This window comes from Hemitrygon akajei, chromosome 18 (assembly GCF_048418815.1).
Source record: "Hemitrygon akajei chromosome 18, sHemAka1.3, whole genome shotgun sequence".
NCBI classification, from domain to species: domain Eukaryota; kingdom Metazoa; phylum Chordata; class Chondrichthyes; order Myliobatiformes; family Dasyatidae; genus Hemitrygon; species Hemitrygon akajei.
The window spans coordinates 54,008,879-54,024,631 of NC_133141.1; the positions used below are offsets into that span (position 1 = coordinate 54,008,879).

Genomic DNA, 15,753 nt, shown 5'->3' on the forward strand with positions numbered 1-15,753 from the left:
TTTAGTAGCTCAACTGATGAAGGCAAGTGTGCTCTATACCTTTGTTCCACTTAGCTACTTGAGTTGCTGTTTTCAGGGAGCTATGAACTTGCACCCCAGGATCCCTCTGTACATCAATGCTCCAAAGGATCCTGCCATTTTCTGTATATTTTCCCCAAATAATTGGCCTTTCAAAGTTTAAAGCCTCACACCTGTTCAGATTTATTTCTATCTGGTATTTCTCCTCTCTTATTTCCAATTGGTTGATATCTTGCTTTATTCTTTTACGACAATCGTCACTATACACAAGTTCACCAATCTTTGTCTTATTGTTTAAACGATTTAATTTAAACATCTGTTGCAATTTCCCTCCTGCCTGTCACAGATATGGAGATTGCATGGGGTTCCCTGCTTACCTGGCATGTGCACCATTCGACAGTTGCAGTTCTCCACCAGGTACCTGGTTTCACAATCAATCCTGCAGGCTGTGATACTGTAACTTGAGAAAAAGTCTGTGTTAACAGCTGATGATTGGCAGTCTCCCCAGGGTGGTGGCAGGTATATCAGCTGAAAGAAGCAATAATGCAGACATCAAACAGCACATTAATTTTCATTCAAAACCTTTTTAATAATACAATAGACCACAGTTTTATGCTCAGTTCCACTTTCATACTTATTTATTTTTTGTAAAATTCAACAAAGTTGTAAATTGTTTTAACCTGGAGCAGGAAATAAGAGAGAATGCTTAGAGTAGGGTTTGAAATTCAGCTAAAGAAATTAACTGTTAATATCAGTTATTCTTTTGGTCTCCAGGGTGAATGGAGGGAGGAGGATTCTCCTTACGGAGGAGTCTTAAACAAGGAATCAGAGTCTCACATAAAGGACCACGTCATTTAGGAGTTCAATGAGAGGAAATTTCTTCACAGTGAGGATGGTGAATCTTTGGAATTCTCTACCCTACAGCCTCAATCATTGAGTTCACTAGAAACAGTCAGAGAGACCTGGATATGAAGGGAAGCAGGGGTTATGGGAATAGCACAGGAAAATTTAAATAAGATAGAAGATCATGTTCATGACCATGAGCAGGTACAAAGAGCTGGTTGGTCTACTCTTGCTCCTACATCTTATGTTATTTCCCAGCCTTTGATTTAAGCCTGGAAACTACTGTGATTGCAGGAGAAGGGAATGGTGAACAGAGGCATGATCGGTGGACAGTGAGTGGAGTTGTGCTGAAAAATGACAGGCAGATCAAGCCAGATAGGAAAGGAAGAGGGGTGGAATTAGGAGATATGATAGATGGTTGCAGAGTTTTCAAAAGAAACATTGACAATATTATTTTCTCCCCCCCCCCCCCCCATTGATGCTGCTTGACCCACTGTGTTCCTGTAGCAGATTGTGCTCCTCTTGTCATTGATGCTGTGGTCTGAAAAATGCTGACACATTTTATTTTGCATCAGGTTTTATTTTTATATAGGATTCCGTGCTAAGTAGAAATTCTAATATTTCCACATTATAATCAGAAGATTCGACTTTGCCCACTTATTACATGTCAATTCATACTGATGCATGAAGATTTCAGACAACCAAAGTAAGGATGTCCACATATTTCTCAGGGTGGCTTTTATGCTATTTATATTAAATTCAGATTTCATATTACAACGGTTTATTTTCCATGTCAATTAATTTTTCAAAAGATGTCAATGAAGCTGGAGCTTGAAAACTTAAATGTTACCTGTCAAAATGAAACATAATCTTTGGTTAAATATACTTCATAGGAACACCCAAGATATGACTCTAAAATTAAATCGTATTCATATAAAATATTGGCCTAGGTGTTCCCAAATTGTAGAAACCCATTTGAAATAATACCATCCTGCAGAAAGCCTGGAATATCAGCTTTCAACCAGACTGCTGGATAACCACCAGCAAATATAACCACATCATAGAGAACTACAACAAATACATTGGAGTAAACACCAAGTATCAAGCTAATGAATTGGGTAGAAGAGAGTGAGTGTAGAGAGCTACTCGAAGAATGCATCAGGACGACCACCAGGAAGCTATAAAACCATAAGACATAGGAGCTGAATTAGGCCATTTGGCTCATTGAATTGCACAATTTTACAGACCTACAAATTGCACTGCCTTTACTTAAAAACTAACTAGATGTTCAAAAATTGCAGAGTTGTGAATGCAGCCCAGTCCATCATGCAAAGCAGCCTCCCTCCAACGACTCTGCCTACACTTCCCATTGCCTCAGTAAAGCACTCAATGAAAACAAAGAGCCCTCCTACTCTGGTGATTCCCACTTCACCCTCTCCTGTTTGGCAGTAAATAGATAACCACAAAAGCAAGTACCAGCAGACTCAAGGACAGCTGCTGTCACACTTTTATCAGCTTCTTGAATGGGCCTCTCATCCACTACAGATGAATTATCGATTACCCAATCTATCACAATATGGTCCTTGCCCTTTATTTGTCTACTTGTGCTGCACTTTCTCTGTTACATTATATTCTGCATTCTTTTACATTTTTACAATGTCAACATATATATGTATGGCATAATCTGCCTGGATGATGTGCAAAATTATTCCCTGTATTTGAACAGTGCAGGAGCAGTGATTGTATTGTTGTTGTTCCTTTTCATGTCTTGTAGTGCATTGAGCGATTTTTTTTTTGCCGTTTCCACAGCATGTAACTTTTTTTTTATGAGGCCGAGTTGCTAGTTCGACACTCAACCTAGCACAGATGGAAAGCGTGCCAGGAGCTAGCCGGATTCAAACTCAAGACCATTCACCTCGAAGTCTGGCACTGATGCCATCACATCACCAGCCGGCTAGTGATTCTATTATATGAAGCATAGGTGCATTAACATTTAAGAAAGACCAGTGTGATTCCCTTAATTGGTTAAAATTGTCCGAGTGATTTGGAATGGAATTTCCTGAATACTATTTGCCTCTTAAACTTGGTTCCATTCCTTGTGTTTTTTGTAATTCCATAAGAATATATGACTTTGGAAGATATTGGAAAATATGTAGCATTGGAGATCCAATCACCATGAGTATGAAACAGGCCTTTTGGTCTTTCCCTGTCCGTTGCTTGTGTATGTTTGTATGTTGAGCAACAGTAAAAAGTCAGGAATACAAAAACTACATTGTTGTGTTGTCTGTAGAGAATGGGCTCTGTGCTGAGTGGAATAAAGGCTGGCACATTGTTCCAAACACATGCCACAACTATAAATCCCTTTTCACAATCTGGAGTATTACTCATGATTAAGCAGCCATATAGACTTTCATTTTGCTCTAGGTTCCTGCACCGAACAGGCACAACCACACTTGGAATAATGTCTGAGCTTCTTTCAGCAAACCTTACTGAGATAGTAACAGGACATGATGCTGCACTGAGCTCCATTCAACTCTCAAATTCTCATTCCAATATTTGTACAGACATTGTTGTCTAGATTTCCACAATTACTCCAATACTCATGCCAATTCACACAGGCATGAACCTGTCTGACATCTATAGTTAAGATGCTAGAATATCTCTCAGGATGGAATTCTTTACATAGTTTAGATTGAATTATTATAATTATATGGATAATAAAGCTCATGCTACAAAGTTATAGTTTCTGTGTTAACAATGTGTCAATGAATTTCATTTCTGGACTTGGCAACCTTCAATATTATGTATCCAAAATGGACTGAGATTGGCCTGTCATAAAATTAATCAGCAGACTGGATCAATAAACTGGTGCCAAGAAAAAAATGATAAATAGAAAGGTGTTTCAATTTTATTTTAATAAAGACTAAACTATTCTATTTGCCTTCATTCTGGCTTATGTTCACATTCCCCAGATCCATTTTATATGAAAATAAATGTAATGATGTTCACACTAAACAAATGACCATATCTGGGACAGATTCTTTGGAGCTCCCCTGGCCATTTTCCAAGTCCAGCATTGTAGCCTGCCATATATAATCCAATCAAAGTGTTCAAGATTCATTAGATCATAGTCATTTCAGCCTGAGGTCCTAAGGTACAGCACAGTGTCATGGCACCTGGCATAAATAATTGAATTTTGGAAAGGACAGTGCGAGCCTGGCTAAATTCAGCTCATGTGCTGCAACACAGTAAGTCAATCTGGTAAAATCTAATATATAATATCTAAATCTAATATATGGAATATATTGTGTAGAGCATTCCAGTGGCTTATTGATATTAACTGGGGCATTAAAAAAAATACACAAGACATAGTTTTGTGATACGTATGGAACAGAATTAACAATTGTAGCATACCTGGTTGCTTGTCTTAGTATTCTTTATATTTTACTCTGCTGTTATATACAATGAATGGAGTGACAGAGCAAAATGCGCTAAAAAAAACTACCGGTATGTTAATTTTGCTTTAAAGCCTTTAATAATCTTTTAAATCCTGGTCAATTTGAAGGAATTCTCTCAGGTAGTGTAATTCCTGTGATCTCTCAAAATGCAAGGATCAGGGAAGTGAAACTTTGATCACCCCCAACACTGATGTTACAAAGTAAAGGCTCTTTTAACCAAGTGAAACAATTGATATTCACTTCCTTTTCCACTGTATGTCATGTGAGTTTTACTGAAAAGAAAGACTTGCATTTGCTTACCTACTTTTTAAAAGCCCCAAAACATATTAGTTAATGAAGTAATTCTGAAGTCTAGTAATGTAGGAAACATGGCAATCGTTTTCTCACACGATAAGCCCCCACAAACAATATGGTAATGGTGAAATAATTTGTTTTTACTGATCCTTAGTGATGGATAAACATTTTCCATTTTCCTTTTCTCTTCTTAAAACAGAGCCATGGCATTTTTCACATTTACTTCAGAGTGTCTCAATCTAACATCCCATCTGAAACAGCATGCAAAGTTCTGTTAGTTGTGCTTGGTAATTGAATATTTATGCTTAGACCTCTTGATTGAAACTTATAGTTATCTTCCAAATGAAAGATTAGAACGGAACTGAATGAATCACACCTGACCCTTTGCAAATGGAGTGGTTTCATTGCTTTAAAAAGTCATTTTGGTCAGAATGATGTTTCTCTTAGGTACATTCAAACCTTTAGTTGGTCAAGTTATTTAACTTGAACAATATTTCCCAGGAAACATTGTTCCATTGAAATTACCTTACTAGGTTCCAACATTGTCTGTCATCACTCTGAATCAGAACACTGAAAATTCAAGATAGTCTCAAAAGATGTGATCACATACCTTGGATGATACTCCAACAAAGTACCATAAGAATGGCACACTGGCAAAAATTACAGTAATCAAACTGTATTTCCATCTGCCTGATTAGGTATATCTAAGAGATCCCATGGCACTCATTAAAGTACAAAGGGAACCCTCTCAACATTTACTCTCAAACAACATTACTAAATGAAGAATCTCTGCTAATTTTTCCCTTTTTCTATATCTGTGAGATGCTTGTGTTAATTGACTACTGGCTCTGCCAAGACTACAACACTGAGATGCTCTGAGGGTAACATACAAATGTACCTATTTTAGTCTTTTCACCTGTGGAATATTGGTTAAAAATCTTTATACATGTACAGCATTTCAAGAAATGTTTGTTCATGTTGTTAATCTTCCATATGTGGTTGTTCTCATTGGGATCATCTTGTGATTATTCATCACTAGCCTCTCAAATTGGCTAGTTTTATTGCATACTGACTATGAGTTCATCATAAATGCCAGCACTTTGAATTAAATATCAATATTTACTATTTAAATGGAGCCAAGACCCCAGGTCCTGCATGTACAGCCAAATGTGGATGTCCCAAAATGACTTATTCAGAACAATTAATCTTGCTGAGATTTCTCAAGCCATTCTGCGTTTGACTTGGAATATGTGGTTTTGCTTTTTTTTACTGTGATGGGGATTGAGGGTTGCAGATAAGAAAGCAAAGCTGATGGTTTCAAACTGAGGTTTCTTTAGTGTTGCAACCACGTTGCCTTGTTGCTATGTTACATTTGCTTCTTGTCGCTGATTTCTCTGTTCGATGGCCGACTTATTATAGTCACATTTACTGAGATACAGTGAAAAGATTTTGTTTGTCTGCCATCCAAACAAACTGTGCTATACATAATTATACTGAGGCAATAAAAAGAAAACAGAATGCAGAATATAGTCATGCAACTATAGAGAAAGTGCAGTGCAGACAAACAAATAAAATATAAGAGCCTCAATAAAGTAGCTTGGGAGATGGAGCTCAAGAGTTTATCTATTAGCATACAAGAGGTATGTTCAAGAGTCCAATAACAGTGGGACAGAAGCTGTCCTCGAGTCTGGTGTGCTCTTTAGGTTTTATATTTTCGGCCTGAGAGCAGGGGGGAGAAGAAATTAGCTGCTTTCCCCACTGTAGCTGGAGTGTGGACGGAGTCAGTAGGGGGGAGTTAGGTTTGTGTGATGGACTGGGTATTTATGATCTATGTTCATGTTTCAAAGCACTGATCAACACCACCATAAGCTAGTGCTGTTGCCTCACAGATTCAATCTGACCCTTGGTGATATCAGTGTGAAGTTTGCATTTTCTCCCAGTGACTGCATTGCTAACCCCAGCTGCTCCAATTTTCTCCCACATCCAAAAGACTTGCTGGTTAGTCGGTAAATTGTTTACAGCAAATGGGCTGAATGGCCTCCAATGTGCTGAGGAAACATGAAACCATTCCCAGAACAGCTGAAAGAAGATGTGGACAATATTATGCCTGTGGGTCACTGTTTTAAATGAAGGATTAAAATGGTGTAAAGAAGCAGTCAAAGATCAGCAGTTTTCTGTGTGTTAAAAATTTAGTTGAATAGCTAAAAGCAAATATTAAGTTTCAATATTTCTTTAAATGACTCATGCTTGTGAAAAAAGCTTTTTGTTCCATCTCGCATCAATTTATCTGAAGCTACTTTCATTGACTTGCTTCCTATTCAATGACAAAATTAAGTGATAAGATCTTGTTCCCTATAGCTTTCATGTGCAATTTTAAAATGAAGCAACATTTAATTACTTTAATACAATTTTTATTTTTGTATGGTAAAATGCCAACTACAATTTAAAATTCAATGTGAATACTTCACTGGATGCGATTCTGTGGTTAATTGGATACTAGAACATCCCTCAACACATTCCTGTTAAACAGAATGTTTACTTGTTTAAAGTCTTGATGGAAACTAAGCATAGTAGGATTTCTTGAAATGTCATTACCTCATTGGTTCATTCACTGATTCCATTAGATTGTGTAATGTGGTGGGTGCAATTCAGAGCACATATAGGAAAAGATGAATTTCTATATTATGTTGTGTAAATGGAAGACATTTTGAATCGAAGGACTAATTTCAACTAACCACCTGCTGCACAGACATAATTCCACTTTCATTACAGTTTTTTCCTCTAAGAGCCTGACCACAGATGTAAATATACAGATAGTCAGCAGACTCCAGGCACTGTAAGATGCTGGTGCAATAACAGGATAACATGGTGCAATTTGGAATATGTAATAGTCCAGTGCAAGTTACAGCAGCACAGCTGGGCCTGTCCAGTGTTGGAAACAGAATTGTTAGGAAACCTGATCACTTTATTTGCCCTTTATTATCTTGCTGGATCAACTAATTAGTTCTCCCAGTACTAGTCTGGTTAAGGGACATGTGCATACATTCTGAATTAGCTGACCATTCTTTGCCAGCTTTCTACTCAAAAAAAACCCCTGAATATTTGCATCCATTTTAATGGAGAGAAAAGACAGGAAAGAAACAAGTTTTTGTCACTACACATTTAAAAATAATTAGTTGAATTGTTTTTATCCTTAGTTGTTCTCATACAATTTTATAGTTTCATATTTTATTACAACATAGAAGACTATTCAGCCCACTGAGAGAATGCCAGCTCTCAGAGTAATCCCATCAACCTCATTGCCTCACTTATTCTCGATCACATATCCATCAAATCCTCTCAATTCTCCATTGTCCAAGAAGAGCAGGCTGAACTGCCTCAACAAGTATTGCTCGGCGAACTCACATCTACTGCGATGAAGTGCTTTGGGAGGCTGGTCATGGCTAGAATTAGTTCCTATCAAGGACCTGGAACTGCTGCAATTTTCCAGCTGCCACAACAGCAGATGCAATCTCACTGGATCTTTACTTGGTCTTGGACCACTTAGACAATAGCAATACCTACATCAGGCTGTCATTTGTTGATTACAGCTCCATGTTCAACATCATCATCACCCCAGTACTAATCAACGAGCTTCAAATCCTTGGCCTTTGTACCTCCCTTGTTAACTGGATCCTGGACTTCCTCATCGGGAGACCACAGTCAGTTCAGTTTGGAAATAACATCTCCTTCTCGCGGACAATCGAAACTGGTGAACTTCAAGGATGTGTGCTTAGCCCAGTGCTCTACTCTCTCTACACTCATGACTGTATGGCTAGGTAAAGCTCAAATGCTATCTATAAATTTGCTGATGACTCAAATGTAGTTGGTAGAGTCGCATATGGTGATGAGGAGGCATACAGGAGTGAGATAGATCAGCTGGTTGAGTTCTGTTGTAACACCAACCTTGCATTCAACATCAGTAAGGCCCAGGGATTGTGGACTTTAGGGAGGGGAAGTTGGGGGAACACTCATCAGTCTTCATCAAGGGGTCAAAGGTGGAGAGGGTGAGCAGCTTCAAGCTCCTGGGTATCAGTGTTTCAGGAGATCAATCCTAGGCCCAACACATTGATGCCATCACAAAGAAGGCACATCAGTGGCTATACTTAGGAGTTTGAGGCGATTTGTTATGTTACCAAAGACACCTGAAAATTTTTACAAATGTACCATGGAGAGAATTATGACTGGTTGCATCATTGCCTGGTATGGAGGCTCCATTGCACAGGATTGAAAAATACTGCAGAGGACTGTGGACTCAGCCAGCTCTGTAATGGGCAGTAGCCTCCCTCCATTGAAAATGTCTGCAAAAGGCAGTGCCTCAAGGCGGCGGCATCCATCATTAAGGTCCTTCACTATCTAGACATGCCCTCTTCAAATTACTACATCAGGGATGAGGTACAAAGGCTTGAAGTCACACACATCTTTAACAAACAGCTTTTTTTCCCTTTATCATCAGATTTCTGATCGGTCCATGAACTCATGAACATTACTTTGCTTCCTTTTTGTGCTATTTATTTTCATAATTCCTATTGCAACTTATAATAATTTTATGTATTGCACTGTACTGCTGCCACAAAAGAACAAAGATCATGAAATCTGATTCTGACTACTGCCTCCAACTACACTAGGGACAATTTACAGAGCCAATTAAGCCATCAATATATCTTTTGGATGCAAAAAGAAACTAGAGCATTCAAGAAAAGCATACACTGTCAAAGGGGAAACATGCAAACTCTGTGCACAGGTCACTGGGTCTGTGTGAAAGCAGCTCTATTTACTACCCCATTGTTAATTCTGGTTTATATATAGGTTTTTAATAACTTTTAACATGTTTTTAAAACATATCAGTTTTGACAATTTTGATATTAGAGCAGGCCAGGAGAAATGCCTTTAACAGTTATCAAAGATTTTTCAGTCCTGATGCAAGCTCTATAACTTAAAACAATAACTGTTTCTATCTCCAGAGATGCTGCCTGACCAGCTGAGTACCTACAGTACTTCTTTCTTTTTCTATTAATTGCCTTTAGCTCCTAAGTACAAATGAAAGATTATTTTGTGGACCTTGCTTTTATTCAAATTTGTCATTCTCAGTTTTGATAATTGTTTCGTCCAAATACAATGGATTCTGGTTAATTGGGACACATCAGGACCAGTATAATTTGGCCCAATTAACTGGATATCACAATTAGCCAAAATTTCATGGAAATAGTTAAAAAGATATAAAAAAGTCAAACTCCCATTGCACTGAGTAAAAAATTATGTATTTAAGTGAAACACAGAACAATTAAAACACTATCAAAACTGCAACAGTACTATAAAACTGTGTATTAGTTCCTAATAGTTATCAACAGAGGAATTCATCCAGTGTACGCTGTTGTGTTCTTTTGATTGACTGTAAATCAACAAAATCAGCGCAGACAACTTGTGCAGATACTTAGGGACTACCTTCATAGAAAGCTTTCAACGATTACATCCTCCAAATCTTCATTTTCATTGTAACATTCAAGATTATTGTCATTAGCTTCAAATTCTTCATAGTTCCTAACTCGAACTAGTGAAATAGTTTCATTTTCACTCCTGGCCATTTCTGGTATCTTGAAGTCTCAATGCTTGAATCCGCAGCAAGCAAAACTGTTCTGAATTATCTCATTGCTTATTTCTCACCAACTATCAGTAACAAAAATCACTGCTTTTTGAAGAGGAACACACACAACTGACGCCATTTAATAGGTGTTCTTTGAGCTCGGTGTAGTGTCAAATGGCCATACAAGTGCACACGACTGATGTTAGTTAGAAATAGTTTGGTAGCAGTCTACTGTCCCAATGAAGTGCCATAGTTTCCCCCAATAAATGAAAGGAATCCCAGCTATTTTCTTGATTAGTTTTTGTTCATTAAGAGTTTTCCAAAATAAATGACTGCCCCAATTAACCAGAATCCACTGTATTTTTGGGTGTATGTTTAAATACTTAACTGAGAAAAGTACACTGATCTACTGTAACTTATTTATTATAATGGGAAATAGGTTTCTTGACCATCTGCTTAAATGACATTAAAAGGCTTAATTACAGTCAAAACACTTTAAGCGCACTTAGATCAGATTACACTACCTCTGTTTTTTATTTTATAAATCCTTGTAAATACTAATCTATCAATTTTTCAGCTTGAATACTTCATTATTCATTAACCTTTGGAGCTTCATCAGTCTGAATGTACAGATAAGGTTTCTAAACTGCTCAATCAATGGAAATTTAAGCCAATCATTTTCTGAATTAATATATTTATACTGCTGTATACATATATTTAGTACCTGCTCTTCAGTTTGCATTCCCTTTAAAATTGAGTTCAGCTTGTAGAAATCACCCTGAAAGATGATTTTAATAGCACTAACTAGTTTATATGATTGATCAATATGCAAGGCTCTCCTATGCCTGCCTGATGAGCAAACACTGTATATTCTCAGCCAGCTCTTAATTTTAGTAAATGCTTTTAGGGAAAAAAAGGGCACATAGTGTGCATGTACACAGCTATGTAGTGACCTAGACAACTTCTCAAAAATGACTCAAGACAAAAGCTTTCTTCAGGGTGTTTAATGAGTTAAATAAAATACATATTAAATACATATAGAATTGTTCTGCACCTGAATATACTGCCAATTATTCTCACAACCAGTGTTAACCAAGATAATACACATATGCAACACTTCATAACTATCAGTGTTTACGAGCAAACTTGTGGTGCAATAATAAATTTAAATATAATACTTTCTTCAAAATATATCTACAAAATGTTTACCAATATTGTCTCAAGGGCAAATAAAGAATGGATGGAGATGTGTGCCTTTCCACCATGTGGGTCAAATAGTATCAAAACTAACCAGTACAGGAAAGGATATAAAAAAAAGCTTATTTACAGGAAGTGATGTTCATGCAAACTGAGCTATGCCTCTAGAGGCCAGAACACTCCCTGCCTGGCATCCAAAGGATGTCAAACTTGACTACTGAAACCAAAAGCCAAGGGATCGTGTCATTAAGCCTTTGGAAAAAGAAGGGTAGTCTCAGAGACTGTTCTTGAAAACAGTCTTACTACCCAGTCTTTAACCGTTCTCACTTTCAAAATGCTGGACTTGATGACATAGTTGCTCCTGGTAATGTCTAAAAGCAGAGAGGTGACATGGAGCTTACACAGAACGACAATTGAGTGAGTCACCTCTGAAGTGAGTTGTGTCTTCTTAATACATCCTTCCACTCGCAGTAGCCCATCAGAGTCAAGAAAAGAACAGAGTTTACTAAGGGAATGTTGCTTTGGAAGAGATTCTTGCTTTGTGATGCACTGCACAAACCTGTATTTGAACAACAAGAGGAATTCTAACCTCTGCCCAATTCAGTTGCTCTGCACTGAAGAGCTGCTTACAAACATGCAAGCCATTGCAAAGGCTGTGTTTGACTACTCCTGTAAAGGAATGAGTAATATGTGAGAGCCAGGTAAGTGACTTCCAGCTTGAAAAAATGCTCAAAGCATGCACTGCCAAGTTGGAGCAGTGATAAATGAATAATATTGATCGACACTTCACGCATTTCATCATCTGCCTCAGGATCAGCTAAGTCAAAGGTTTCCTGCTGACTATGTTCCTGTTAAGGATCAGCAGGAAATGCTGGGCCAGTTGACCATGAGGAGAGAGTGAGCTGATTACTTGGAGCCCTCCTGTGGCATGATCAGCTGGGTTCCATTGGCTCTTCAGAATCTTCATCGCCTGACACGTTGAATCCTATTATGTACATAAGCATAGAATCTTGTTTCTTTAAACATATAACTGAGCACAACTTTGCTGTTGGTAAAGAACTTGATACCTTCTAGTTCTGTGTCCATCTCTTCAGTTATCAACTCTGCCATCTCAGCTGCTAGAACAGTAAACCAAGATCATGCCTTGATAGAGTGAGATTTGATTTGGGAGCAAGCTTTGCCTTGCCCGGAATAATTCAACAGCATCTGTGACCTTCAGGTATGCAACAGCAGCAATAGCTTTAGTTGAAACATTACAGAAAATGCTGAACTCTTTCTTTTAGGCTGGATATAGTGGAATTGTGTAGGTTCTTGGAATGTTTAAGCCTATAAGATCCTGAAGGGAAGAACACCACTGCTGTCACTGCTTGTGCTTCTCTTTAGGGGGTGGGTCATCCCATCCACAAGTGTCTGAGGTCAGCTCTCTTAACATGAAGTGTTCCTGAATATTGACTGGAACAGAAAATCCAAGAGGGTCAAATAGATTGTTGACAGTCAATAATGTGCCACCACACATAAAGGGTCTCAGTATCAGCAAACTAGAATGTAAGGGTGTCAGTAACGAGGTCCCATCCAAGACACAGACGGTGCTGCATAGTCGGGAGGTCCTGCCCAGGATCAAGATTCTATAGATCTTTGGTCACATCTTCAGATGGAAACTTTGCATGACCTCAGCACTGTTAGATGCAATTTTATACAGTCTAAGGTTAGACTGTACCAACATGTCTTGTGCTGCTTTCAACACGCTGACAGCTTCTTCTGCACTAGAAAATGATTTAAGACCATCATCAACATAGAAATGTCTCTCTACATACCTTTGTGCTTCAGTCCCGAATTCCTTCTCTCCCCCAATAGCTGTCCTCTTAAGGCCGTAGATTGACACAGCTTGCGAGGGGCAATACATGAACTCTCATGTGGTACTCCAGAATCTCATTATCCAGTTGTTGGTCACGAAACCACTAGAACCTGAGGTAGTCTCAGTGGTCCTCTCTTATTAAGAAGCTATGGAACATTTGTTCGATGTCTGCCATCACTGTGACGGATTCAGTTCTGAAGCAGATGAGGATCCTGAACAGACTGTTATTGAGGTCTGGACCAAGTAACAGCATATGTTCAGTGATATGCCTTTGAGCTTAGATACAGAGGAGATATCAGGGGTAAGTTTTTTATGCAGAGAGTGGAATGGGCTGCCGGCGATGCTGGTGGAGGTGGATACGGTAGGGTCCTTTAAGAGACTCCTGGACACATATATGGAGCTCAGAAAAATAGAGGGCTATGGTTAACTTTAGTTTATTTCTCAGGTAAAGACATGTTCGGCACAGCTTTGTGGGCCGAAGGGCCTGTATTGTGCTATAGGTTTTCTATGTTTAACTGGACACTTGAATCAAAGACAACTCGTATTTGTGCAGGTTTATAGGGGTGGTAAACACCGAAGTTGGGCAATACCAGTTTCCTTTGTTGGGATCTGATGAAGGAGCTGGCTCAGCATGATTGTTTCTGAAGAATCTCTCCATGAACTCCACATAATGATCTTTCATTTCTGGTTTCCTTCTCAATGTGCGACTGAGGGACACAAGTCAACTAAGGGCCTGCTCTCTGTGTTTGGTAGGAGTTATTGTGGAGAGCGGAAAGGAAAGGGAGGTACCCAACTGTTTGACTCATCCTAGCTAAACTCTTTGCTCATGATTCAAAGGAAGACATGTTTGATGGAAGGTGACCACATGCAGCTTCTGGAGTTGGGATTTCATTCCTGTTGTTGGGAATATGGTCGCACTCAATGAGGGTTGGCAAGCTATGCAGACACCTTCCCCTCCCCTACCAAACAATGGGAAAATCTCAGCAGAAGAGTCGAGTGAGGGAATCACGAGCTATAGCCTGAAGATGTAAACGACCATGTGCCACTTCAGGAGTTGGGATTTCATCCCTGTTGTTGGGAATATGGTCACAGTCAATGAGAGTTGTCAAGGGTTAGCAGACCTCCCTTCCTATTGGCTCCATAACAAAGCCACCGGCTCTTCTTCCGACAAGAAATGATGTTTCAGAACATGTCTTTAGAGTGCATGGGGAAATGGAACTTTGAATACAGAGTATGTCAAAAGATGTTAATTTTGACAATGACACATTGCTCTGATCATCCAATTATCACATATGCCTCTATTTTTTTTGCTGAGGATGTCCTTTTGGGTAGATGTTGACTAGACAAAAATTAGAGCAGAATTTGCTGCATGAGGAAGTAGCTAGATCTGATGGATGCCCAGCTGGTTCCCCGCCCTGCTCTGCTGGAACCGGTAGCAGTCCAAGGTGCTGGCCCTGAATGAAGTGCTGGTATGTGCTGCTCACTTTTACACTCTGTGTAGTATATGATAGCTTCACAGTCTTTTGCTTGGTGTGCTGTTGAAGCACAACATTTGAAACATATTGAGTGCACTTTTAGAAATCTTCTCCGGTCTGCAAGTAGTTTTGCTCTGAATCCTCTGCAAGTCCTTAAGGAGTGAGGATTTTTCTGGACAGAGCACTGTCTATTGGGGTTTGTGATAGTGTTTTCTACTTCAGTTTTGTTGACTGTGATAGGGGTTCTGATTTTCCATGCTTTTGCTGAAGATCTCTCTTTGAATGATGTGTTACCAGAAGTTGAGAGCATAAAACCAGAGTTATTTTGCATTTCTGCACATCGGCGCACAAATTCCACAAAAAATGACAATGATAAGTAGTGGACCTGATGCTTCACTTTATACTTAAACCCTTTAGATATACACAGTTCTTGGATGTTGTTCAGTAGTTGCTTCACTATAGGTCCAATCCTCTCAGTCCTAGTAGGTAACCATCAGTCTTTACAGATTGTAGTTCTGAAAACAGATCCGCAAGCTCCTGTAACTTTTGTGGTTCATTGTGTGAGCACTTTGGAAAATTGTCAAGTCTACTGAAGAGAGATTCTTCCACTGTCTCTGGAGAGCCATGGATTTTGTCTAGTCTCTGCCACATCATTTGCAAACCCCTGGGATTACTAATGTGAACTGCTCTAACCCTTCTTCCATGTTGCAGTGACATCCACCAAGCCATTTACAGAGAAGGTCCAGCTCTTCACTGGGTTTGAGACTTAGTCCTTCCAAGGCATTGTGAAAACTTGACTTCCAGGACAAATATCTGGAAAACTGGTTGTTGAACACTTTTAGTCTCGCCGTGACCAGGTCTCGATGAGCCAGATACCAATCCAAATCTACTGCACCTGCAGCTCCTGAATGAAGGCATGGTGGAGACCAGTTTGCCAAATACGTGTCCTGGGATGGATGGAAGTGCAGTCTGTCTACGTCTGTGCAGATG

At 39.0% G+C, this 15,753-nt stretch overlaps 1 protein-coding gene across 1 annotated transcript in view; it reads right to left on the reverse strand.

The window, feature by feature from the left end:
* The window catches only part of asic2 (acid-sensing (proton-gated) ion channel 2), a 601,924-nt gene that overhangs the window by 77,683 nt on the left and 508,488 nt on the right, over nt 1-15,753 (reverse strand). The window contains exon 5 of the mRNA XM_073071683.1: nt 396-546. Within this exon, the coding sequence (XP_072927784.1) occupies nt 396-546 (151 nt within the window). The remainder of the gene's footprint in view (nt 1-395; nt 547-15,753) is intronic.